At 55.2% G+C, this 25,528-nt stretch overlaps 1 protein-coding gene across 2 annotated transcripts; it reads right to left on the bottom strand.

Annotated features, from left to right (window-relative positions):
- Positions 1 to 1,388: 1,388 nt before the first annotated feature.
- Cad (carbamoyl-phosphate synthetase 2, aspartate transcarbamylase, and dihydroorotase) lies at positions 1,389 to 25,491 on the bottom strand. 2 transcript variants are annotated; one of them, XM_015988980.3, is made up of 45 exons: positions 25,219 to 25,491; positions 24,867 to 25,006; positions 21,063 to 21,192; positions 20,046 to 20,188; positions 19,790 to 19,931; positions 19,180 to 19,351; positions 18,802 to 18,987; positions 18,576 to 18,688; positions 18,184 to 18,329; positions 17,798 to 17,929; positions 17,426 to 17,659; positions 17,085 to 17,306; positions 16,687 to 16,875; positions 16,339 to 16,463; positions 16,068 to 16,198; positions 12,204 to 12,316; positions 11,833 to 12,077; positions 11,376 to 11,622; positions 10,959 to 11,057; positions 10,550 to 10,774; positions 10,269 to 10,451; positions 9,899 to 10,117; positions 9,483 to 9,650; positions 8,674 to 8,856; positions 8,480 to 8,584; positions 7,865 to 8,104; positions 7,564 to 7,645; positions 7,206 to 7,372; positions 6,934 to 7,098; positions 6,645 to 6,776; positions 6,224 to 6,425; positions 5,791 to 5,981; positions 5,549 to 5,689; positions 5,263 to 5,364; positions 4,767 to 4,863; positions 4,467 to 4,517; positions 4,131 to 4,175; positions 3,848 to 4,017; positions 3,658 to 3,732; positions 3,054 to 3,266; positions 2,682 to 2,807; positions 2,381 to 2,536; positions 2,188 to 2,289; positions 1,878 to 1,972; positions 1,389 to 1,768 (listed from the first exon to the last, which is right to left on the bottom strand). In XM_015988980.3, exons 1-45 carry the CDS (start codon positions 25,298 to 25,300, stop codon positions 1,666 to 1,668), a joined length of 6,729 nt encoding a protein of 2,242 aa, XP_015844466.1. In that variant the 5' UTR covers positions 25,301 to 25,491; the 3' UTR covers positions 1,389 to 1,665. The 2 variants fall into 2 exon arrangements, with proteins under 2 accessions (XP_015844466.1, XP_006995594.1); XM_006995532.4 differs by lacking the exon at positions 4,467 to 4,517 and having other exon boundaries at positions 25,219 to 25,451.
- Positions 25,492 to 25,528: the final 37 nt, after the last annotated feature.

Here is a 25,528-nt window from a genome sequence, read left to right as displayed (position 1 = left end):
TCAACTACCACCAGACAGCAAGCCTTTGCCAAGCCTGGCTCACCTCTTCATGGCAGATCGTCTTCACGGCCCTGCCAGGCTGTAGCGTACCTAAAGACTGTCACCCAGCTCCAGGCCTGCCCACTAGGCCTTTGTGAGTCTCAATCCCTGCAAACTGGTTCCATCTCCTTGATGTATGTGGCCTGTCTCTCCTGGCTTTGGATGTCCTTAATGCCAGAAGTGACCTGCTCCTTTCTGATGGAAAGAGGCATTTGAGATCAAGCAGGCTGCTTCAGTCTCCCAAGCTACCCACCAACTTCTCTGAGCCAGTTTGCACACGGGAAAACGTGGCTGAAAGGCTGTTAAGATGAAAGGGAAATACGCATAAAGTTTCTGTTTGCACCACTTTCAAGAGGGTGATTCTTCTCACATTGCTGCAAAGTGCTAACCACTCTGAGTGAAGACGTTTTCTTGAATGGTGCCTGGGCAGTTTGGACCACTGGGTACTGACGTGTGGAAGGTCAACCTATAGAAACCACTGGATGTCTATTTTTTCTTTTTTGGTTTATCGAGACAGGGTTTCTCAGTGTAGCTTTGGTGCCTTTCCTGGATCTTGGCAAGCGCCACCACCGCCCAGCTCTGGATGTCTTTCTATAACCTAACCTGACACTCTAAGGAAGGCCAGATGTGATGGTACAGGCTTACAGACTGGGGAGCAGGAGGAGGCAAGCTGCAAACCAGAGGAAAGCTATAAAGCAATCCCAAACGTGCCTGGGAGACACAGCAAGGCTTTGGTTCAAAAACACTGAAAGCAGATAAATAAGCAGGGCGAGTGATTATCTTCTTCTGTATTCCCAGTGCACACGGCGCTTTGTGTCTAGGGTGTGCCAAATCTGTTGTTCAAGTTCATGGACCAGAACGGCTGGCTGCTCTCAGCCCTCACCTGCACACACAATCGCTACTCCCCCGCTCAGCGCCTACCCTAGGGGCTCCACGCCAAAGGCTGCTCAGCTCTCCACGGCATTAGGCAGTGGCCCCCATGGAGAGTAAGAGGGGATCCCCATACTGCTGGCAGCTGGAGAACCCCAGGGCAAGGTACTGGGGATGTGATGGCAACCTGGGCCACTGAAGGGCAGCAAAGAGTTAATGCCCGGAGGACACTGAATCTCAGCAGCTCCAACCTGGTGCACAGCCTCCCTTAGCCAGGACCTGGGTGTTCTCCCAGAAGGCCAAGCCCCACTGCTCAGAACCCGGACTGCGATTTAGCACTGAGTAGCTGGACACAAGCCAGAGTCTCTAAGAGAGCTTCGCTGTCAGGGACACATAATTTGAGAACCGAGTGTCAGCCTGAGCTCTAGAGAGCCCATCGGGGGTCTGTGACCCTACCACAGCACTCATGAGGAACCAGGAACGGTTTGGCTATTTATTAGTCAGTAGAAAAGTAACTGTACAGCTTTGAGTGTTAAGAACGGAGATGAGGCAGAGGGGCCCCCAGTATCGAAGACTGCACCCCCAAGCCAGGGTACTCTAGTCTGGAGCCTAAAGCACGGTCTCAGTCTGTACATATATATGCTTGGGCTATCTGGATGCCCCGGATGTCTGCTAAGTGAGCTGCCCCCGTGGGGGGCACTGGGATTCCTTGCCCAGCAGCTGGGCCTGAAGGGAGACAAAAGGGAAGGCTGGGCCCTAGAAACGGCCCAGCACGGTGGCAAGCAGAGCCATTCGGATGTACATGCCATTCTCAGCTTGGCGGAAGTAGGCTGCCCGGGGGTCGGAGTCCACCTCCACGCTGCAAGAGAAGGCAAACTGTTACCACACAGCTCCGGGGGAGCCTGTCAGACGAAGGTCTCTCTCCACCACCAGCCCAAGGGGATCCTAGAACAGCGGGGCCACATCACCTGATCTCATTGACGCGGGGCATCGGGTGCATCACGACCATCTTCTTCTTGGCCCGGGTCATGATGTGGGGAGTGAGGATGAACTGACCAAAACACTGTAAGGTAGGTAGAGGCAGGGTCCCCATTAGACTCAGGACAGAGGTGGCCACAGAGGACACAATTGGGGCTCCCCAACTCACACGCAGCTGGGGCGGCTGAGGGATCTGGAACTTAATGGTGCAGCTCCAGCCCGATCCCAGCCTCCCCACCCTTTTATAGGGATGCCCCCGACAGCCCAGCCCCGGGCTTCCGCCCTAAGCCCCGGACTCACCGCTTCATATTCCTGAGCGGAGCCAAACCGTTCTTTCTGGATGCGCGTCATGTAGAGCACATCGGTGTCGGGCAGCGCCTCCTCAATGCTCTCAAACTCCTCCTGGAGAGGGGACCCCAGTGAGTGGCAGTGCTGAGCCCCGGCCGCCCAAGCCTTGGCCCCCCTGGTACGGGTTGAGCCACCAGGATCTCACCTGTTTGGTGCCCCGGGAAGCCACGAAGTCCCGGACGCTGGGTGGCATGCGCAGGCTGGGGGGCGCCACGTAGCGTAGGCTCACGCGGTACTGGGTGAGCAAGCAGGCCAGGGAGTGCACCGTGCGTCCATGTTTTAGGTCACCTACCATGGTGATCTAAGGGAGGCAGCAAGTCACCAGACAGACTCTCAGTCGGCACCCCTCCTGCGGACTCAAAAGCTGGGGCCCCAGGACCGGAGACACCGCTTCTCTGAACCACTCCCCCCCCCGCCCCCCCCAACTCCAGTCCCTAGCCCCTCACCGTCATGCCGTTGACGGTCCCCAGCTCTTCTCGGATGGTGAAGATGTCCAGCAGGGCCTGAGTCGGGTGCTCGCCAACTCCATCGCCAGCATTGATCACTGGCCTGCGACAATGCTTGGCCGCCAGCTGTGGAGACAGGAGGCGGGCGCCATGGAGACTCCTGCCTTCTGCAGTTTGGAAAGCGCCCCCTGCCCGCCCTTCTCCATTTCCTGGGTCCCTCCAACCATCTGGCCCTCTCCATTTCCTGGTCCCTTCAACCATCTGGCCCAACCTAAGCCTTGTGGTCACAGGACGTGTGGGCAGGAAGGGACATTATGTTCCTCGGTCCAGCCTCGGCTGCCCCAAATCTCACTGTGTGGGGGCTGGCCTCACCTCCACCGCTCCGGGCTGAGGGTGCCGGAGGACGACAACATCAGCATAGCAACTCATGGTCTGCACCGAGTCGGCCAGGGATTCGCCCTTCTGGACGGAGGACGTGGCTTCTGAGAAGCTGAGAACAGCGCCCCCCAGCCGGGCCATGGCTGCCGCGAAGGAGCTACTGGTGCGGGTGCTCACCTCGTAGAACATGGAGGCCATGACCTTGCCCTGGGGAGAGGACCAAGTGGGAGGGGAGGGTGTGCATGTGCGCGCCTTGGGAATGCGCACCGGTCAGCATTCACCTCCCCACTCACACCAGAGTGTGCTGGGGACCTCCCGGGACCTCCCGGGACCTGTCACAGCTTAACACTTCCACGCTAGCGTGACTCAGAACCAGAGCCTCGCCTGTGTGTCTGACCCCGGAAGAGAAAACTACCACAGGCGTTTCCCGTGACTACCCTCATGCAGACCAGATGACCCCACGTGCGGGGTCAGTCGCTGTTGGAAGGAAGCCAAGGGTACAGGCCCAGATCAGAAGGGCCCTGCAGAGCAGAGCTGGGCTGCGTGCACACGCGAAGGGACCGGGGAGCCCGGCTGTCCACCACGCAGCCCCCCTGACCTTGAGGATGTCGAGGCTCCGCTCTTTCTGCACCATCATCCGGAGGGTGTGCGCCACGTTGAACAGATGAGACATCTACAAAAGACCGAGTCAGCCCAACGGGTCCCGCCACCCACTCCCTCCAAGTCCTCACGCTCTGGGTGTCGCTGTTCCCCCCCCTCCCCCCGCCCCCCCCCCACCCGGCAGGCACCTGATCCTTAGTGAACTGCTTGACGGACAGGATGTGTTGGCCCACTAACGAGTGCAGCAGGGGTGAAGTCTGGGGGTGCAGCAGGCCAGAAGACCCCAGGTTCTGAGGTGACGCCTGTCTAGGTACTGGTGGTGCAGGGTGGCAGGCGCCTTCAGGGGTTCCCATCAGCTCTACAGTGGGGGGCAGTGCAGAAGACAGGGTCAGAAGGCCCCTCTACTTAGACCAGACTCCAGAGGCCCCCAGGTGAGGCCCCCCAGGTGAATGTGCATCGGGGTGGGCTCACCTATCTCCACTATCTTCCTGGGTGGCTTCTCTTTGGGTTCCTCAGCTGCAAACGGCAACAGGACAGAGGTCACCTGGGGGCTGGGCTGTGCTGGGCCCCAGTCACAAGGCCCTCTGCTCGCTCGCTCGTGTTAAAGCCACCCCAAATCACAGGTGCTACAGCAGGGTTAGGGGAGAGCCGGAAGGATGCAGCAGCTATGGGGAGGGGCCCGGGACCCCCTGAGGGGACGTGTTGTATGCGCCAAGTGGTGCCCTCCCAGGGCCTTCCCGGCTGGCATTGGGGGAATCTGAGGCAGAGGAATGGCCAAGTTCACACCAACCAGCAAGCGGGATTTACCCCATGCTCGGCTGCCCCATGAGATGCCAGCTCCTGGGCGGAGGAACAGAGCTGCCCCCAACGAGAAAAGGCCTGTGAGGAAATGCTAGGGCACGCCTGTTTCAAGCTGTAGTAACTACTTTGGTCAGAGCAGGGCACAGCGGCTCAGACCAGGAGCAAGGAGGCAGAGAGACAGAGGCAGGGTGGGACAAAGGAGCCCCGAGAGGAGGGGGGAGCCCGAACCAGTTCCTGGGCGGTTGAGCCTCCAACCCCGGCCCATACAGGTCAGCCTTCACCCTGTGCCACGGGAACCCCTCTTACCTGGCAAACCTGGGTCAGAGGCTCGGTGGATTCGGGGTGGCAAGTGGAAGCGGCCATCAGGAAGGCCTGGGATGACTCGCCGAGGTCTCTCGGGTGTCTGCAATGGAGACGGGCCAGCATGTTGAAGGGTGCCTGACCCCCCCCCACTGGCGTACACACAATCCCTTAGAGGCCAGAGGCCCCCCCGCCCCCGTGCGCAGAGTCCACCCCACGGCACCTCTGCACCACGCCAACCGTCTCCCAACATGTTGCCAACAGCTGGCAGACACAGCTGGCCTGTTCGAGGTCTGTGCCAGTTCAGCAACAAGGCCTGGGCAGGCGCGTTAGCTTGTGATTCTCTGAGCTGGCTTCCTGTACTGAAAGCTAAGTCCGCCCCGCCGTGGACAGGGAGGCAGGTATGTGATTTCATCTATCAAGTGTAACACTTTCCACCAATGAAACTGCTGTCAGCCCAGCCCCAGGGCACACCCTTCGGGCCGAGGGCCAGAGTGGTTACCGTGGTTATTTCTGTGGAGGCAGGAGCTGAGGGAGGGGGCTGGGGAACAGCGCCCTGAGGCCACTTCCGTACGTCCTGTCCATAGCCTGGGGGCACCAACACCTGCACACAGAAGGCAAGGAACATGAGGGATCGGGAATGTACACAGGGGCTCTTAGAGAAGCGGACACCAGTGAGAACAGGGCCCCCCGGGACACAGGGCGGTGGGTCTGTAGTGGGCAGGGACCGAAAGGAAAATGCTGCTCAGGAGGTCACGACTGAGACCAGCTGGGGGCCACACACGTACCTGTCCATCGATGTAAGCGACCTCCCCTCGCAAGACCACGCGGCGGATGGTCCCCTTCACCTTCTGCCCTTCGAACGGGGTCCAGCGGGCCTTGGAGAAGGGCATGTGGCTAGGGATGGTCCACTCATGCTCCAGATCCACCTGCCCGGAGGGTCAAGAGTCACCCAAGGGTAAAGGCCACACACGGGGTACAGCTGTGAGGGCGGCCATCTCCCCCCAACTCCAGGTCCTTGTCCCCACACCTCCACATAGGTGTCCTCCTGCGGGGGCAGGTGGAAGATCCGCCTGGGGTTGTGGTGTAAGCGCTGCAGGAGGTCGTCCAGACTGAGCCGGCCCTCGCTCACAGCCGTCAGCAGCAGCGGCAACATGGTCTCCAGCCCGGGGAAGCCAGGTGGGGGCTTGGGCCCACACTTCTCCTCCAAGGTATGGGGGGCTGTAAGAAAACAGCGGTCACTCTGGGAGGCAGGCCCGGACACCCCGTTCCAAGACTTCTAGAGATGTCACTGTCCTTCCTACTAACCCCAGTGGTCAGGTTTTCCCTGTGGCCCTGCCCCGGGGCTCGGCCCCTGCACACACATCTCCACTCATGTTCATTCTTTCAGCCTGTACCTCTCACAGAGTAAGGCCTGAGTCCCCGAACTTAGGGAGCCCGGAGTCACGCTGGGGCCCTCTCACCGTGGTCTGAGGCAAAGCAGTCGATGACCGCCATATTCTCCCACAGAGCCTCCATATCCTCTCTGGAACCAAGCTCCGGCCGGACCTCTCCCTTCCCAGGTCCCAGGCGCTCCAGGTCTTCCCGGTTTAGGAAGAGGTGGTGGGGTGCAACCTCACAGGTCACAGGTAGACCTTGTGCCTTTGCGGTTTTAATCAGCAGAATCTAGAGAGAGAGCAGAGCAATCCACAGAGGTCCCCATCACGCCCTGCCCTACAAGCTCTCTAGGCCTGGCGTTCCTCCTCAGAGCACCGAGGGCCGAATGTGTCAAGGGCATAGGCTCCCCGACTCCCTTCTGCCTCCAGGGACTTGTGGTGACCTTTGGTCTCACTGGGAAAGTGACAGAAAGTGATAGAGGAACCAAGGCCTTTGCTACACTCTCACCTCTTCCTTCCGAGCCACGTGACAGATGTGCACTGGACGCTGGGTCAGCTGGGCCACCATGAGAACCGCGGCGACACTCTGCCGCTCCGCATGGGCCACGATGGGGAGGTGGGAAGGCCAGGTTTCAAAGTGCTGGGGGCGGAAAGAATTGACGAGAGAAGATGAGACACGTTTGGTTCCCTGTGCACATCGAGCCCAGCGCCCCGGAAGAACCCGAATCCTCTCTGCTGGCAGCCCGTGTCGACAAGGCCTCAAGCCGGGAGAGAGCACGTGGCGATATATTCCCTACCTCCATCCACTGGGCCACACTGTCCAGCCGTAGCTCAGAAAAGGTTTCGTTGAGGTAGAGCTTCAGGCCTGCTGCAGACCCAGCCACGGCACCCAGAGTCCCCGCGTTCTCAGATGAGGCCCCAAGGAACAGGGCAAAGTCACAGCGGGCACCAGCCTCTGCCAGCTAGGGAAGACACACGTGAGGGAAGGCTCACAGGCATCCAGGCCCACCCACGTCCACAAGGTGCCCGTGGCCAGGGTCCCAGGAAGGACGGAGGGGGAGAGGTTTACCTTCTGGGCCAGGGCCAGAGCAGGGGCGTCAATGATGGGGGGCCGGGTGTTAGGCATGGCACAGACCATGGTGACACCCCCAGCCAGGGCAGCGGCTGTGCCCGAGGCGAAGTCCTCTTTGTGTGTGCCCCCCGGTTCCCGAAGGTGGACGTGGACGTCGATCAATCCTGGGGAATGTGAGGGGCAAGGTCAGAGCTGGGAGAAAATTCACAGCCGCTGATACAAAGAGTTCCTCACTCCAGAGAGAGCACCGTGGACTCGGAACAAAGGGATCCCAGGAGGATCTTCAGCGCCCGTCAAGTCCGAAGCACCCGAGGGCCTGTAGGCAGCCGCTAGCCGTCCCAAGAGCCACACTTACCGGGCAGCCGCACCAGCTTCTGGGAGGTCATGCAGTCCACGTGCACTTTCAGAGGCGGGGCTGGGCCAATCTGACCTAGGGCCTGCGAGGGGAAGGCACAGACAGGACAGGTTTATGGGCAGGGTGGGCCTGGGAGGTGAGGCAGAGACCCAGTTCCTCTATCACCTCTCTCCATCCCGCCTCGCCGCCTCTGGAGCCACGAAGCTTCACGATTGGCACACCATCACCTCCCGACCCCCAGAACGCGCTCATCACGCCCACCCCTGTACCCCCCCCCCCCCAGCTCCCGGGGCTGTATCACCTCCACGAAGAGTTTGGTGCACTTGATGTCGATGATGAGGGGCACGGAGAAATCGGCAGCCAGGCGCCGGGTGCGGTAGCCCTTGGTGACGAAGGAGGAGAGCCGGCGGCCCCCAGCCCCGCGCATCGACAGGTTAATCACCAGCTCGAAGTGATTCTCCGCCAGCTGATCCAAGATGCTCCGCTGGGGCGGGCACTCGCCATCCACAGCCTCCTCAAAGTGCCAGTCCACGGCTGTTACCTGCCGGCCCAGAACAGAAGTCAAGACCAACCTAACTCTAGCAAGAGTCAGGCAGGCCCAGGGGTCCGCGATGAGGAGAATGAGCATCCGCGGGCTGGGGACCAGGGACTGCCTCTGTTTGCTACTTGTAAGAAAAAGTATTTCTACTGTGTGCAAGAAGCCAGGTCACCGACGACAGAATGAGCTCGCACACGTGTGCACACGCACAAGACTTGGGAAGTAGACACACAAGCATGGCAAGAGTGCAGGAGAGCCTTCCAGAAACTTCTTTTGCTTTCTTCCATACCCTACTTGTTCTACGATGGGGTAAGGGGAAAAGGAGAGTCCTCTGGGGCCGGGGGGGGGGGGACGGGGACGGTGGGAGCCAGTGCATACCTTGACCCCATGCTCAGTGTAGAAGTCAGCTGTCCCCAGGCTGGCATAGAGGCTGTAGCCCAGGCTCTCCAGCAACCGCACAGTTGGGAGCAGCTCACTCTTGTTCTAAAACCCAGCAGAGAGAGGCAAGTGAGCCCCGGGCCCAGAGCGCTGAAGCTGCGTGACTTCCCCGCTCCCTGGGTGGGCCCTGGTACCTTGTAGCTGCCAATGGTCAACAGGATGTTCTTCTTGGGGATCTTAAAGCCCGTGCTGAGCATAGCTTTGAGGTAGGCCTCACAACGGCTCTCTCCAAAGCCGGCCACCTCCCCAGTGCTGGTCATCTCCACGCCCAGCACCACGTCGGCACCAGCCAGGCGCGAGAAGGAGAACTGAGGCACCTGGGGGAGAAGAGGCACAAAAATGGGGGCCCTGTGCCCATCACAGCGGCACAGCAGGGCTGCCCTTCCCTGAGCCCTGCAGCTCCCACACACTCTGGCTGTTTCTTGGCCCCGGACACAGCCCCAAGGAGCTTGCTGCAAATGCAACAGCCTTACCGTTCTTGAGACTCGGCTCCAGTACCACCCCTTCTCCCAAGCTTGCCCAGAGCGCTGATTTGGAAAGCATCGCCCGTCTCTAAACTCTGTGTACATTTGGTTTATAACTCGGGTATGTAGGTGTGTACCACAGACTGTTCCATAACAGGCTATTCTGGGACTAAACTTCTTTTGCCTCCTACAGGGTAAGCTCTTACGGGATGATGACCATCTTATTACCCCATGGTTGGGCAATGAATACCTTGCGTGGGGGAAGAGTTCATCTGCTCATTGAGTCTCTCCCACAGCTCAGTGGCAGAGCCCTTGTCTTGCATGCCCGAGGCCCTGGGTTCAAGTCTCCGGTACCACCCAAAATATAGATAAATTAAACAAAGCAGCCACAGTGTTCCCCAGTTTAGTTTTTAACCCGAGCTGTCTGTAACCAGTAGGGGACTGGTCCACTAGGCTCGAGGGCCCTTGCTCCCCCTTACCTTTACTCCCACGACTCCAGAGCCAGTCATGAGCCCCACGGGCTCGACCTTCTCTCCCATGATGATCCTCGTGGCCAAGGCCACTAGGTCAACACCCAGGGTCTTCGACACGAAGGGGAAGGAGCGAGAGACGCGCACGTTGCATTCGATGACTTTCAGCTGGTCGTCCTGGGGAAAGACCACCGGGTCAGGCCCCGGGAAGCCCAGGCATGCGGACACTGTTCCCGGCTCTCGCCCTGGTTGAGGGACCAACCGGACGACCGTTACCAGCCCTGACCCTGCTGTGTGTGGGCTCTAGAAACAGCTTTGCTGCCCCGCATGGATGAGGGTAAGACACAGTGCCCAGCTCCCGGACGGTGGAGCCAGCAGAGAACATGGAGGAGCCATAGTTTCGTCCCTTCCTGTCGACTTATTACCTTGGCAATGAGCTGCAGATTGAAGGGCCCTGTAACCTGTAGCTCCTGGCCCACAGCATGCACAATGGCTTTGATCCGCTCCAGAGTTTTGGGGGTGATGTCTTGTGGGGGGGTCACCAGCGTGGCATCCCCTGAATGCACACCTGCATTCTCCACATGCTCAGAGATGGCAATGGCCGACACGATGCCGTCACAGGCCACGGCGTCCACATCGATCTCCTGGAGGCAGACACGGGCAGCGGGATGTAGGGCAGGGCCCTCCATGCCCTCCCCAAGAAGCTCCTTCAAGCCCACTGTGCCTCTGACTCAGCAACAACGCAGCCTTCCCTGGGGCTGCGGGTGGGGTGGGGGGTGGGGGGGTACCCCTCACCTTTGCTTCCTGAATGAATTTGGAGATGACCACGGGGTGCTCCTTGGAGACAGCGGCTGCACTGCTCAGGAAGCGCTCAAGGTCCCCATCGGTGTAGGCCACGTTCATGGCAGCGCCGCTGAGCACATACGAGGGGCGCACCACGCAGGGGTACCCCACAGTCTGGCAGAACTGGCGAGCGGACTGCGGGAACAGGGAGCTCAGCAGAGCTGGTCACACTCACCCACCCACCCACAGACAACACCCGGAACCCCCGGGCTTCCCGCCAGGCCCCGGCCTACCTCCAGGTCACTGAGTTCCCGCCACTGAGGCTGGCTGATGCCGATGGTATCCAGGAGCCGGGAGAACTTGAATCGGTTCTCGGCTGAATCAATGGCTTCAGGGGAGGTGCCCAGGACCCGGCACTGCTGCCGGTGCAGGGCCATGGCCATGTTGTTGGGCAGCTGCCCACCCATGGACAGGATCACGCCTTCAGGGTTCTCCAGCTCATAGATGTCCATCACCACCTGCAGTACAGGAAGGGGCCGGACGGGCTCAAGCGACCGAGCCTTCTCGCTCGCTGCTTCTCCCCTCAGCCTCCTCGGGAGGTACCAAAGAACCCTGGGCGGCCCGGCCGGTCCCATTCATTTCCAGGGGCCCCGCCCTCTCAGCCTCGGGAGGTACCAAAGTACCCTGGGCCCCGCCTCTCACCTCAAAAGAGATCTCGTCGAAGTAGAGGCGGTCGCACATGTCATAGTCTGTGCTGACGGTCTCGGGGTTGTAATTCACCATGATGGTCTTATAACCCATCTGCCGAAGGGAGGGAGGGAGGGAGCGGGGTGTTAGCGATTAAGAGGGAGCACCTCGAGAAACCGAGCCAAACCCCCCTACCCCCTCCACCCCACCCCCGCTGCAGCCCGCCAGCCCGCCTGCTTTCCGTGAACCGGCCACACGGGGGCGCAAGTAGGCAAAACGTGGGGGAGGAGCTTCAGGCAGCTTAAGGAAGCAACCCCCCCCAGCCCCAGCCCCACGACAGAAGGTGTAGCAATGAACAGGAAGACCAGGGTCTCGTGGGAGGACAGGCAGCGGGCGCAGGGGGCAGGAAAACGAGGGGCCAAGGACTCGGACCTTGCGCAGCTGCTGGATGCAGCCCACAGCACACCAGTCGAACTCGACACTGGAGCCGATGCGGTAGACGCCAGAGCCAAGCACCAGGACGTGGGGCGTTCGGAAGTCGAGGTCATGGGTGGTGCCCCAGTACGTCAGGTACAGGTAATTGGTCTGCGCCGGCCACTCGGCCGCCACCGTGTCGATCTGTTTCACCGCTGGGCAGATGCCCAGTTCCTGGCGTAGCTTCCGAACAGCCAGCTCTGTACTAAAGATAGAAACACAGGCCTCTTGGGAAGAGAGCACAGACTGACTGACAAGCAAGTGCGAGGGCGGGGCTGGAAAGGAAAACATCCTAGGGACAGATGAAGGTGATGGGCAGATGAGACCCGCCAGGGTTCCCCACCAACGGCCCTCCTGACCCGAAAGCTCCCTCCCCCGCACCTCATGCCCCGGGGCCCTCATCACCATCTCTGACCTCAGGACTGCAAGGGCAATTTGTTTGTCTGAGAAGCCAAGGCACTTGGCCTGGTGCAGCAGGTCTTGGGGCAAAGGCCGTCCACGGTGTTGTTCCAGCAGCTGGGCATGGGTCACGATGCGCTTCATCCGGTGCAGGAACCAGCAGTCGATGCGCGTGAGCTCGTACAGGCGCTCCACCGAGTAGCCGGCCCACAGAGCAGCAGCCACCACAAAGATCCGCTTATCCGTTGGCGTCTCCAACTCCTGTTGGGGAAAGAGCACAGGCGATGGATGCAACAAGCTCCGGCTTGGGGGGGGGGGGGCGGGGCGGTGCAGAGTAGATGGAGCAGGGCCCGCATCAGGGTACTTTTAGAAAAGAGAGCTGCTTACCACATCACTGACTGGCTTCACTGTATGGTCAAAGCCCACGCAGTTCTCATCCACCATGCGCAGGGCCTTTTGGAAGGCCTCTTCAAATGAGCGTCCGATGCCCATGACTTCACCTGAAGGATGGAGAGTGGTGTGGGTGGATATGTGTGGCGATGCCACACGACGTTCGTGGGCTTTACTTCAATCTTGGCCATGGTGCTTCTTTGTTAAGAAACCCAAAAGCTATCTCTTTTTCCTACCATTTCCACAGACAAGCACAGACTGTACTAAGTCAATATGGAACTGGCATGCTAAAAATGGACCTGTGGATCCTGGAACTTGTGAGCTAACAGCAGCAGACCAAACCACTGATGGCTGTCCAGTTATTTGGCTTGCTTTATTCACACCATGATGGCACCATCTGGAATGTTTCATCCTCTAGAACATTAAAAGGTCTGGATAACGGGAAGATGATCCCACTACTACTTGAATCCATCCTCAGCCAATTGCATTTTTCAAAAATATTTAAAGGCCCATGTGGTAGCACAGGCCTTTAGTCCTAGTATTCAGGAGGCAGAGGAAGGCGGGTCTTTGTGAGTTTGAGGCCAGCCTGGCCTACATAGTAAGTTTCAGTCCAGCCAGGACTATGTAAAAAGACCCTGCTTCAAAAACAAAGAAATAAAGAAACAAGGATTTGAGATGCTAAGGACATAGTTTAGTCAGTAAAATATTTGTTTAGGACCTGAATTCAAGCCCCAAACCCCACTAAAAGGCTCAATGGTAATGCATGCCATTAATCCCAGTACTTGGGAGGTAGAGGCAGATGGGTCTCTGGGAGTTCAAGTCTAGCTGGTCTACAGAGTGAGTCCAGGACAGGCTCCAAAGCTACACAGAGAAACCTTGTCTCAAAAAACCAAAACCAACCAAACAAACAAAAAAACCCCACAAAAGATAGGTGCAGCTTATAGTCTTAGAACTGCAGATGGAGACAGGCAGATTCCTGGGGATCACTGGCTGCCCAGCCAGCCTAGCTAGCCAATGAGAGGAAGGGGGGCAGGGTGACAGCACCCGAGGTTGTCCTCTGGCTCCCTCACATACCTGCCCAAACCCACACCCAGACAAGCGAAAGTTTTTCTTCCAGGACTTTTCCCTCTATATATGTTTTAAAGACAATTACAGCATACAACCTCGGAAATTCCATTTCCCCCTCATCATAGCGCTTCCCCACATGGCTGCACAACCCCATAAACACCACTTCAACACCTGTAGGGCTTCCCATAATTTAACTGCTGCTTTACTGAAGGACATTGAGCTTTTAAGCGCTGATGGCTGTGAGGCCCTGATGTTTTTGTTTCAGATGACTACTTACAAAAAGCTTTTCCAGAAGTGCAAGGGCACTAGCAAGAGTAACTGTGTAGCCCTTGTTAAGTACCAATTGCATGGCAGAAGTTCCTGTCCTACAATACAAAGTATAAAGTGTAGCCAACTCCCTAAGAAGTGAGACTCATCATTTGAGGTGATTTTTGCTAGTCAATAGTATCTCGAAGGTTGAGTGTTGGTAACGTACCACACTCAATCTCTGCATGTGTGAGGCAGATGCTGGAGGACCACTGTAAGCTGGAGGCCAGGCTGTTCCAAGCTAGCTATGGATATAGTGAGACCTTGTCTAGGGGGGAAAAATCAAGAGACCGAAGCAGGAGGATTGCCAAGAGTTTGGGGACAGTGTCTGGTCTGCACGGTGACTATGAGGCCAGCCTCATCTACAGAGTGAACATCTGCATGGCTAGAGCCTGTCTCAAAAAGACAAAAAAACACAAAGGAAGTTCTAAGAAGTCAGCGGAAGAAGATGGCATTTCAAGAAGACCGGAGGAGTGTTAAGACATTTCAGAGTCTCAGCTGGGAATCAATCTTTGATTGTCCTAGTTCCAATCCACTTATTTTAGCCACAATTTGATTATGGCTCCAGTCCCATGTTTATTATAATTTTCATATAACAGAAATTCATCTCCAGAAGGAACATCTTGGCAGTCTTGTGGGATTTCTAAAAATTCTGAAATAATATCTGAGCTCAGACATACTTGTTTAAAGGCCACTCCACTCATGGAGACTTGGAGCTCGGTGGCATGCTTATCTACATCAGGTGGGACCTGAACTAGTGCATGTGCACGCTTATCTGAGACGAGGCAGCCATGGGGACGCTATGGCACACCCGCTGGATTCCAGCCTGTTTCTCCACTGTGTGGGAGGGCCGTCCCACAATGCTCTAACACAGTCAGATGGTTTTGGTTTTGGTTTTGCAACAGGGTCTCACCCTTACAGGTCAGACTAGCCCAGAACTTCCTTTGTAGCCCAGGCTGGTCTTGAACTCACAATACTCCTATCTAACCCTCCTAAGTGCTAAAGCTCTGTGTTAGGTAACTATTGCTGTCTTGCTCTGATCTTAACTCGGTGTTAAAACCAAACAAAACTTCATTGTAGATGCTGGGGCTTGCTGCAGTTTATGGCCACAGCCTGAACCTCTCTCTGACGGTTGTCCTCTGGCTCCCTCACATACTTGCTTTATTCATACCGTGATGGCACCATCTGGAATATTTCATCCTTTAGAATAGTAAAAAGTTTGGATAACAGGGAGATGATCCTACTAGCCTTTGAATCCATCCACAGCCAATTACATTTTTAAAAAGTCGTACAAAGTGCCAGAGGAGGAGATAGGCTAAGAATGGCTAGCACCACGCTGACTTCGATTTAGAAGGATTCACTAAAAGGAGTTTGCGACCCAGGCCTGGCAACCAGAGTTCAATTCCCGGAAGTCACACAAGGGTGGAAGAGAAGAACTGACTAAAAATTGTCCTGACTCACACATGCGCACTGTGGTATGTACGCTCCACCCTCATAGGTATCACGCACACAAACACAGTGATGTCGAATTTTAAAAATTACGTAGGCTTGGGGCTGGAGAGATGGCTCAGGGGTTAAGAGCATAGTTAAGAGCACTTGTTGCTTTTCCAGAGGACCCGAGTTCAGTTCCCAGCACACACATGGCTCACAGCCATCTTGTTCCAGGGGATCTAATACCTTCTGGTGTACATACAAATATGCAGGAAAAAGTCATATACAGATAAAATAAATAACTAAAAGGAAAATAAATAAGGACTCAGAGGAAAGCAATGGTAATTCTCTCCTGAATAAATATTTAAACAGTGAATAAAATGTCCCTGACATTTATCAGCTTAATGATGAGGCTGGGAAGACGATGCCATGAGGCTGAAGTGTTGCATCTACGGGAACTGGTCTCAAGGACAACGGGAAGAGTCGTGAACAGCGGCCTCACAGGATCTGGGTTCTGGTTTGACCCACGGCTCCTCTGTGAGCCTTCAGCCAGGTCACTCTCCTCCTGTGGTCCTCCATTCACTCACTTGTTAAGTAAGAGAGAGCAAATCACCTGACCCCAGGGACTATATTCCAACACAGGCCTCCAGATGAGTTTGCCCCTGCTCCTGATGAGGACGACCATCTAACTTGAAACGTAACCATCAGCCCTGAGACTATTATTTCTAAGCTACTATTAATAAAGGAGCAGGGGAAATTCAGGCCACACTGACAGTCTAGACCAGTGGTTCTCAACCTGTGGGTCATGACCCCTTTGGAGTCATATATCAGACATCCTGCATATCAGATACTTCTATTACAATTCGTAACAGTGGCAAAATTACAGTTATAAAAGTAGCAACAAAATAATTTTAGGGTTGGGGGTCACCGCCACATGAGGAGCTGTATTAAAGGGTGGCAGTATTAGGAAGGTCGAGAGCCACTGGTCCAGCATGTACAATGATGTAATGTCCCGCATCTTGGGTCCAGCCGGACCCGTGAGAGTCCGACACTCACCAACACTCTTCATACAGCTCCCGATCTTCGTGCTGACACGCAGGAACTTGCTGAGGTCCCATCGCGGGATCTTGACCACACAGTAGTCCAGGCTGGGTTCGAAGGCTGCTGTTCCCCCGGTAACCGAGTTCCTGAGCATCGGGAAGTCGGGGCACCAAAGCACAGAGAGGAACATGCAGGGTGAGCTGATAGTTCCTCTCACAGCCCCTGCCTTGTGAATGCTTTCAACCGCCCCCCGCCCCTTGACCCCGGGACTCCGCCCACCTCATACCTGAGTTCTGGCAGGGGAATGCCCAACGCCAGCTTGGCTGCCACATAAGCTAGAGGGTACCCTGTGGCCTTACTGGCCAGGGCAGAGCTGCGGGAGAGCCTGGCATTTACTTCAATGATGTAATACTGCAAACGGGGAGAGCAGAGAGAATACGTCACTGGTACCCGGCCTAGAAAAGCGCTCAAAAATGAGCAGAAAGATGACTGCATCCCCAAGAGGCCCTCCCCAACCCTAACCAAGCCAATCCTGGCTTCAGTCCAGGATGGGCAGGGCCAAGACACCTCTCAGCCTCGAGGCCCAAAGACCGAGGTATAAAGGCGCCGTTATCAACCTCCCGGGCTCACCTACCTGCTCAGATTCCGGGTTCAAGGCGTACTGCACATTGCACTCCCCGACGATCCCCAGGTGCTGGGTGACCTTGATGGCTGTCCGCCGCAGAAGCTGGTATTCACGGTCATTCAGGGTCTGGCTGGGAGCCACCACTATGGACTCGCCGGTGTGGATGCCCAGTGGGTCTAAGTTCTCCATGTTACATACCTACCAAGGGAGGGGGGGTCGCAGAGGTCACCGACAAGGGACGTCAAAGAGCCAGGAGGCTATGTCCCCAGGTCCTGCCATGTTTGGGGCTCCACTACTCTGGATCCGAAGCACAGAGAACCTGCAGAGATCTCTGCCCTTCGATCGGATCGACCCTGCTCTCTCCCAAACGCCCCGAATGCCTGGGCCAGCCCGTGCGCATCACTCACCGTTACGCAGTTGCCGCACGCGTCTCTCACCACCTCATACTCAATCTCCTTCCAGCCCTTCAGAGACTTGTCTATCAGCACCTGGCTGGTATGGGCGAAAGCCGGGGCCACAAGAGCCGAGAGTTCCTCTTTGGTGGAAGCGAAGCCAGAACCAAGACCACCCAGGGCAAAGGCTGCCCGCACCAGCACAGGGTAGCCCAGTCGCTCGGCAGCTGCCTGGGCCTGCAGTGGGCAGAAGATGTGTGGATCAAGAGACCATTGGCTACTGCCCAGAGGCCTCTTGGACCCAAAGGAAATACGGAGGAAATGACATCATTCTTCTACCCAGCCACCCCACAAACCTGTTCAAGAGAATTTGCCGCTTCGCTGGGGGCTACGTGCTCCCCGATCTCAGCCATCATGGCCGCAAAGGCTCGTCGGTCCTCAGTCAGTTCAATCGTCTCCACGGGTGTCCCCAAGACCCGGACCCCATACCGGGCGAGCACCCCAGCTTTGGTCAGCTCCACACCGCAGTTCAGGGCTGTTTGGCCCCCAAAAGTCAGTAACACACCATCCGGGCGTTCATTACGAATCACCTGAGGCAGGAGGGGGGGGGGCGTCGAAAGCATTGAGGGTAGAGTAGAGACAAAGCAGCTCAGGACCCCACAGCGACCAGCGAACCCCCCTGGGCCATCAGGAGTCCCCTCCTCCCGCCGCCCTGTCGTGGGTCATACCTGAGTTACGTAGTGAGGTGTTATGGGAAGGAAATAGACCTTGTCTGCCAGCCCCTGAGAGGTCTGCACTGTGGCAATGTTGGGGTTGATCAGCAACGTCTGGATGTTCTCCTCCTTCAGGGCTTTGATTGCCTATCAGGACAAAGATGGCCCATCAGCCTCTTCTACAGAGGACCGAAGCCTTGGGCCGCCATTTCTCCTCATGTTCCCTCCTTGTACTCTCTCCTCAGTGAGAGACTTCTGTCCTTCACTACCTCACCCGCCTGCATGCTCGCAGACCCCCCCCCCCCCCCCCCCGCATCTATTTCCTCCCTGCCGACAATGTCCGCGCCTTAGCCCCTCTCCTTACGGCTCCGTGGGTCACACATCCGGATGGGAGGCCTTACCTGGGAACCCGAGTAGTCAAATTCACCAGCCTGGCCAATGGAGAGGCCCCCGGAGCCCAGGATCAGAACCTTCCGCGGTGGTGGAAGCCCAGAACCAGGAATGAGGAGCCCCGGGGGGCAGAGGCGCTGGGCCAACCGCTCTTTGACTGTGGAGGCAAATGAAAGTCATGGCATGTCAGAGCGAGTGCGCCTCCGGAAGCCATCGGCTCGGACCCCTCACTTCGGCTGCGAGGGGACGAAAGGAAACCCAGGACCACTAACTCCTGAGTTCCTCTGGACAGAGCACAAAGCCCTCCTCCCTCCCAGACAGCTCTTTGAACAAGTCCATCTCAGGCTTTGTCCTGGAACCGGCCCTGTTCTTAAGTCTACACCCTGGTTCTACAGGGGCTTACCTGTCTGGCCCCCGGGGTTCCCGGCTACAGCCTCTCTCACGGTTTCCAGAAATATATCGAAGAGCAGTTCCATATCCGAAGGGCCAGCTCGGTGCTCTGGGTGGAACTGGACGCTGTCGGAAGAGATTGAATGACAAAACCCATTGAGATCCCTGCCATGGCTGCACCTCCTTTTCCCGTCCTCGTTCGTGGCTCCTGGTCACCCCACTGCACCCCCGGGGCTCACCTGAAAAAGGGCAGGCTGTCATGCACAATGCCTTCATTGGAACAGTCGTTGGCGTTGGTGAAGAGAGGAACCCAGCCTGCCGGCAGCGAGTCTGCATCCACGGCAAAGCCATGATTCTGGGACGTCAGAAAACAGCGCCCCGTGCCCACCAGCAGGCAGGGCTGGTTGTGGCCACGGTTTCCGTATCTAGGGAATGGAAGACTGAGTCACGAGCGCTCACGCCACCCTCTCCGAGTATATGAAACCCAGCCCTTCTGGAGATCATGGCTCCCAACAGCTCGATGCCAGCTGCCACGCCAATAACCCCCAACTCCCAAGACAACGCATTCCTCGATGATGTCCCAAGTGTGGGCTCCTTCTGCTCCCCCCAAGCCCCACCTCATTTTGTAGGTTTTGGCCCCAATGGCTAAAGCCAACAGCTGGTGTCCAAGGCAGATTCCGAACACAGGTCGGGGATTAGGCTCAGACAGGACGCGACTCAGTGTGGCGACCACACCAGGGTAAGAGGCGGGATCACCAGGTCCGTTACTTAAGAAGAGACCATCGTATTCTGGAATGGACAGAAGAGGTTGACATAAACAGGATTTCGAAGACACCCAAGGGCCAATGAGATGGCTCAGTGGGTAAAAGTTCCAACCATGCAAGCCTGACTGATGACCCGAGTTCAATCCCCGGAACCAACCGTGCAAGCCTGACTGATGACCCGAGTTCAATCCCCGGAACCCACAGGAGAGACCTGACTTCCCAAAGTTCTTGTGCCATGGCACACACTCACACCCCCACTACAGTAATTAATACAGTAAACACACACACACACACACACACACACACACACACACACACACACACACACACACCTGACCACAAAAATCCCTGGTCTCCACCTTCCTTCCTACAACTCCATACTGATTTTCATCACTCGTTCTGAGGAATAGCTCTCTTCTGCTCAAACCCAGGCTGCTGGTCTGCACGGGCCCCAGATACTCACTCTGACTGTCTAACTCGTGGTCCCAGGGTACCACAGTCACCTCAGCCCCACGCTGGCAGAGACATCGGATCTGATTATACTTGAGGCCACAATCCACAGCAAAGATCCGAGGGGTGCCCCCTGCATTGTATACCCGCGGAGTCTGAGGAACGGAGAGCAAATGTTGATGGCTATGATCGGCAAACATAAGCCACGCCCCCACCAAACCCCACCTGAAGCCCTTGAGTTCACCCCAAGTCGGGCACCTCCTCTGTACCTTAATGGAGACCTCTGGTGCCAGGGGCCTGGCATTGGGGTCCACGAAGGGCAGGGATGAAGGTTCTGTCCCACTCTGGACCAGCTTCCCCAAAAGAGACCCTTGTTCTCGAAGCTTCTTGGTCAGCTCCCGAGTGTCCACTCCTATCAACACAGCGCAGCCTCAGAAGACAGTCCCCCCAACCCAGTCATCAGCGAGGGCAGACGTCCAGCAACACCCCTGCCCCACAGCCCTGAGCCCGACACGACTGTTCTGTGAGCACCAGACAAGGCTCATGGAAGCAAGTAAACTCGCCCAAAATATCACATCAAACGGAACCGTGATCGAGATCGATCTAATCATGGAAAATAACTCCTAGAAGAAAAACGAACGCGCTCAATGGCGCCACAGGAATGAGAACACACGCTGGGCAGACTGGTGCCGCCCTATAATGGTGGGCACTTGGGAAGGGGCGGGAGGATCAGGCGTTGTTCAAGGTCATCTTGGTCATGCAGTGATTTTTGAGGCAAGCCTGGGCTACATGATACCCTGTCTCAAAAAAAAAAAAAAAAAAAAAAAAACCAAACCAACGCTCTTTGGGACAACAAAAAGGAAACTACACAATTAATTCTCTTAAGGAAAAACCTTCTGCTTTCATGAAATAGTTACAAGGCCTGCAGACTGCATTCTATACACATGGTAACAGATACCCACAGGGACAATATAGCGGAGCAGAGCTACCTTTCAGATACCATTACCCAAATACAATGTAACCATGTAAAAATCCGCTCAGAGTCAGACTTAAATGGACCAACCAGGGCCTGGGGTTGCTTTCTTTAGAACTTTCCCTTCCGAAAGAGCAATAGTTGGGGTGCTTCTTTAAACTCGGCACATTTTGCATTTCGACTTTAGACTCAGGAACTAACAGGCTTCAGAAACCTCTTTCTGTGTCCGTCCATCCCCGTCCCCCCGTCCTCCCCCCCCAACCTGGACGCTGTACGTCACCCAGGCATGGCAGTGCCTGCTGCCGCATCCTACCTTGCAGGCCGGGGATGCCACGCTGTTGCAGCCATTCATGCAGGGTGCAGGTGGCACTCCAGTGGCTGGGCGTGGGACAGCATTCTCCCACCACCAGTCCGGCCACATGGATCTCCGAGGATTCGAACCACTACAGATGGAAAGAGGGGACGGTGAAGAAGAGTTGGGGGAAAGCTATCTCTCTACGGCATGTCTATCGTCTGCCCATTGACCCTCTCTGCTCTGCCCTGCACCAGTCTCTCGTTCCGAAATACCAAGTCCTCCCGGCTTTCACAGGGAGTCCTCTTGGACTAACTCTGCACCGTCCCATGAGAAACACTGAACATGGCCAAGTGGTGGCGGCGCACGCCTTTAATCCCAGCACTCGGGAGGCAGAGGCAGGTGGATCTCTGTGAGTTCCAGGAAAGGCGCAAAGCTATACAGAGAAACCCTGTCTCGAAAAACCAAAAAAAAAAAAAAAAAAAAAAAGAAAAGAAAGAAACACTGAACATGGGCCCAGGGTGCCTCAGAGAACAGAAAATGGCACTTTCCCCTGTCCAAAAGCGAGCTCACAAATCTTCTCTGTGAACATCCCAACTCCTACATATCCACTGTAAGTTAGTTTCCTTCGAAGACGGAACCTTTTTTCCACTTCTTCTTTCTACGTCCAGTGTGTCAGGAATACGTTCTTTGCATTTGACAGAGACTAAATCCTCAAGCATCTACTGAGTGCTCACTGGGGCAGGCTTTGTAACAGAGAAAAAGGCAGTGGGCCAGAAAAGGCAAGGTACCTGTCTTCACAGTGTGCATTTCCAACTCAGGGAGCCAGAAACGAACAAGATAATACACATAAACACAATATTAATTGTATGGTGTGATTAAAAACAAAGTAATAAGATATTCCGCACAGAACATTACGCTAGAACAAAGCTTTAAAAAATAATAATAAATAAAGCTTGCCAGGCATGGTGGTGCATGCCTTTAATTGGATCACTGAGTTGGAGACCAGCCTAGTTTAGTCTACAGAGTGAGTTCCTGGGCAGCCCTGGGCTACACTGAGAAACCCTGTCTCAAAAAAAAAAAAAAAAAAAAAAGTTACAAGGTACAATACCAGATAGACATGATTATATCATTTTTTTCCCATTTCATCTTAGATGATCATATTAAAAAGAACAAACTGATTACTCAAAGGAAGTACATTGTAGTAAATAAAAAAGGACACTTTTGTTTGTTTAGAGACAACCTCTCACCATGTAGCACTGGCTGGCCTGGGCTATGTGGACCTAAGTGAGTAAATGCCATCCCTGACTTGTAAGTTTTTGTGGTAGGGATTAAATTACATTCATGCCAGCCACGCAGTGGTGGCACACGCCTTTAATCCCAGCACTCAGGAGGCAGAGGCAGGTGGATCTTTGTGAGTTCGAGGCCAGCCTGGTCTACAGAGCGTGATCCAGGAAAGGCACAAAGCTACCCAGAGAAACCCTGTCTTGAAAAAACAAACAAAAAATTTATATTCATGCCAAGCTGGTGGCATGTGTCTATAATCCCAGTACTGGGGAGGGGGAGGGCCCGAAGCAAAAAATTGCTGATAGTTTGAGGTCAGTATGGCTTAACATAGTTGAGTACCAGGCTAGCCAGGGAAACACACTGTCTCAAAAAGAAAAGAGAGGGAGACAGGAAGGGATGGGCTTCAATGAATAAGCTCTTATAAACTAAGTTATATTTAAAGGCAAAATATCAACATTTGCAATCCTAGCACTTGCTGAAACAAATATCTGCAAGCTTGAGGCCAGTGTGGATTACACAGAGAAACCCTGGCTTTAAAAATAATAATAATAGCTGGGTGGTGGTGGCGCACGCCTTTAATCCCAGCACTCAGGAGGCAGAGGCAGGGGATCTCTGTGAGTTCGAGGCCAGCCTGGTCTACAGAGTGAGTTCCAGGAAAGGCTCCAAAGCTACCCAGAGAAACCCTGTCTCAAAAAACCAAAGAAAACAAAAAAACAAAACAAAAAAGTCCTCACTGCACCTGTAATCTCAGTACCAGGGGAAAGGTGAGGTGGGAGAGTTCTGAGTTGGAAGGTCTACCTGAGCTGCAGCCTCCCCAGGCTAGGTGGGGTGATCCATACACACAGCTTCAGACAAAGCAAATGTATTTGGGCTGTAGATCTCTGGGATCTAAATTTCTGACAACTCACATGTTAACCAAATTCATAAGATACCGTGTGTAAATTAAAAGGCAGGTACTCAAGGTTTATGATGAGAAGTTTCCAGGAATAACAATTAGTGTGCCCTTCTTCAGGGCAGGCTTCAAAAATCAGAATTAGCCAGTCAGCGATGGTGCATATCTTTTTTTGTTTGTTTGTTTGTTTGTTTTTATTTTTTCGAGACAACCCTGTCTCTGTGTAGCTTTGCGCCTTTCCTGGAACTCACCTGTATGTAGCCCAGGCTAGCCTCAAAGTCATGGAGATCCGCCTGCCTCTGCCTTTAATCTGGGATTAAAGGCGCGTGCCACCACCCAATGATGGTGCATATCTTTAATACCAGTACTCAGGAGGCAGAGGCAGAAGGATCTCTGAGTTAGAAGCCATCCTGGTACAGAGAATCATGTCTCAAAACACCAATTAACAAACAAATAAGTAAATAAGGGGGGAGGATTAAAGGCTTGGGTATAGTATCAAATGTCACAACATGGGAGGCAGAGACAGATCTCTGGGAGTTCCAGGGTTCCACAGGGAGACCTCTCTAAGACTGGAATCAGAGCTTAAGCAAGTTTTGTGAAGTACTGCATCTAGTCTACAGTGACTTCTATCATTATCTTAATGGTTGTGTTAATATTTGAACTTGACTCTCAGCGGCAGCTTAGTTTCCAGACTTCACAGAATCAATGGGAGAAGGGTGGGGGGATGGGAACCTCACTGCATAAGGAAATTTCAGTTTTCTATCTGGAGGTAAACACTATTGAGAAGCGGAAGATCAAACAATACCAAGGAGGGTGATCAATGTCACTGGTATGTAGACAAACTGGCAACCATTGGTACTAGAAAGGGGTACAATCCTTGTTTCCAGTTTCTCACCAATGTACATGACCCTAAAGCAGTTGTTCTCAACCTGTGGGTCACGACCCCCGGGCCCACACGACCTTTTTGCAGGGGTCGCCTGAGACCATTGGAAATATCAGATATTTACACTGTGATTCATAACAGTAGCAAAGTTACAATTGTGAAGTAACAACAAAAATAATTTTATGGTGGGGGGGGGTCACCACAACATAAGGAACTGTATTAAAGTGTCGAAGCATTAGGAAGGTTGAGAGCCTAAAAGATTTTGTTTGCTCCTATGACTCTGCTACTTAAAACAACAACAACAAAAAGAATCGGGGCGGTGGTGGTGCACGCCTTTGATCCCAGCACTCGGGAGGCAGAGACAGCCGGATCTCTGTGAGTTTGAGGCCAGCCTGGTCTACAGAGCGAGATCCAGGTCAGGCGCCAAAACTACACAGAGAAACCCTGTCTCGAAAAGCCAAAAAAAGAAAGAAAAAAAAAAATCCTTTGCTCCTTTGCTGGTCCTTACAAAATAAGTAGAAACTGCACCCCTTGAAGTTTTGGTAACTACTCCCACATGCCCTTTGCCATTTCCTCTGGACCATGCCTTTACCTCACACAGGCTCTCAAATGGACCACCTCCTCTGAAGGTACCTAAGAGCCCTGTAACCACGGTCGCCTCAGTACTTTAGTCTCCTCTGGGATGTCCGGCAGAGTGACAGTGAGCCACCTCGCCGTTAACTTCTGCTCCGGGAAGGGATGCAAAGACACTGGGTGTGACTACCTTGCTCAGGCCGAACTCGTCTTCTTCATCGGAGGGAACGCCGTAGTTGCCGATGAGGGGGTACGTGAGCACTAGGATCTGAGCTTTGTAGGAAGGGTCAGTGAGGGCCTCTGGGTAGCCGACCATGCCGGTCTGAAACACTGAAAAAAGAGCTTGAGTTCTGGCAAGGGCAGCCTTCGGAACACTGCCCCGAGCGAGCGCAGCAAATCCCGGAGGAGATGACTGCTTCGGTCGCGAGTGGCGGAAGGCAGCTGGGGCTGGGGACCCCCGGATCGGGGAGAGGAGTGTGCAGGAGGGGTGGACAGGTTGAGCAGAGGGGGATCGGGTCGGCAGCCCGCCCGGGCTTGCTTACCCACTTCCCCAGCAGTCGACACCGCGGCCCCAAAGGGCCGGCCCTGCAGCACCGACCCGTCCTCCAACACCAGGGCCGCCATGGGGTCGGAGCTGAGCCTGGGCGAGCACCGAGACGCGAGAGGCGCGGCTAGCCCCACTGGAACCAAGAACACCGCGCGCCGGAGTTGGTCCACGTGGCTCGCTGCGCGGGGCGCTGGAGAGCAGGCGGGCGCGGCAAGCGGGAGCCCTAATCGTACTGAGCTGAAGCACGACTGCGACGGCGCAGGCAGCCGGCAGCGTGAGGGGCGGGGCCGGCCACGTAAGGGGCG

This window comes from Peromyscus maniculatus, chromosome 22 (assembly GCF_049852395.1).
Source record: "Peromyscus maniculatus bairdii isolate BWxNUB_F1_BW_parent chromosome 22, HU_Pman_BW_mat_3.1, whole genome shotgun sequence".
NCBI lineage: Eukaryota > Metazoa > Chordata > Mammalia > Rodentia > Cricetidae > Peromyscus > Peromyscus maniculatus.
Note: the sequence above shows the minus strand (reverse complement) of the source record. Positions and strands in the feature narration are given on the sequence as shown.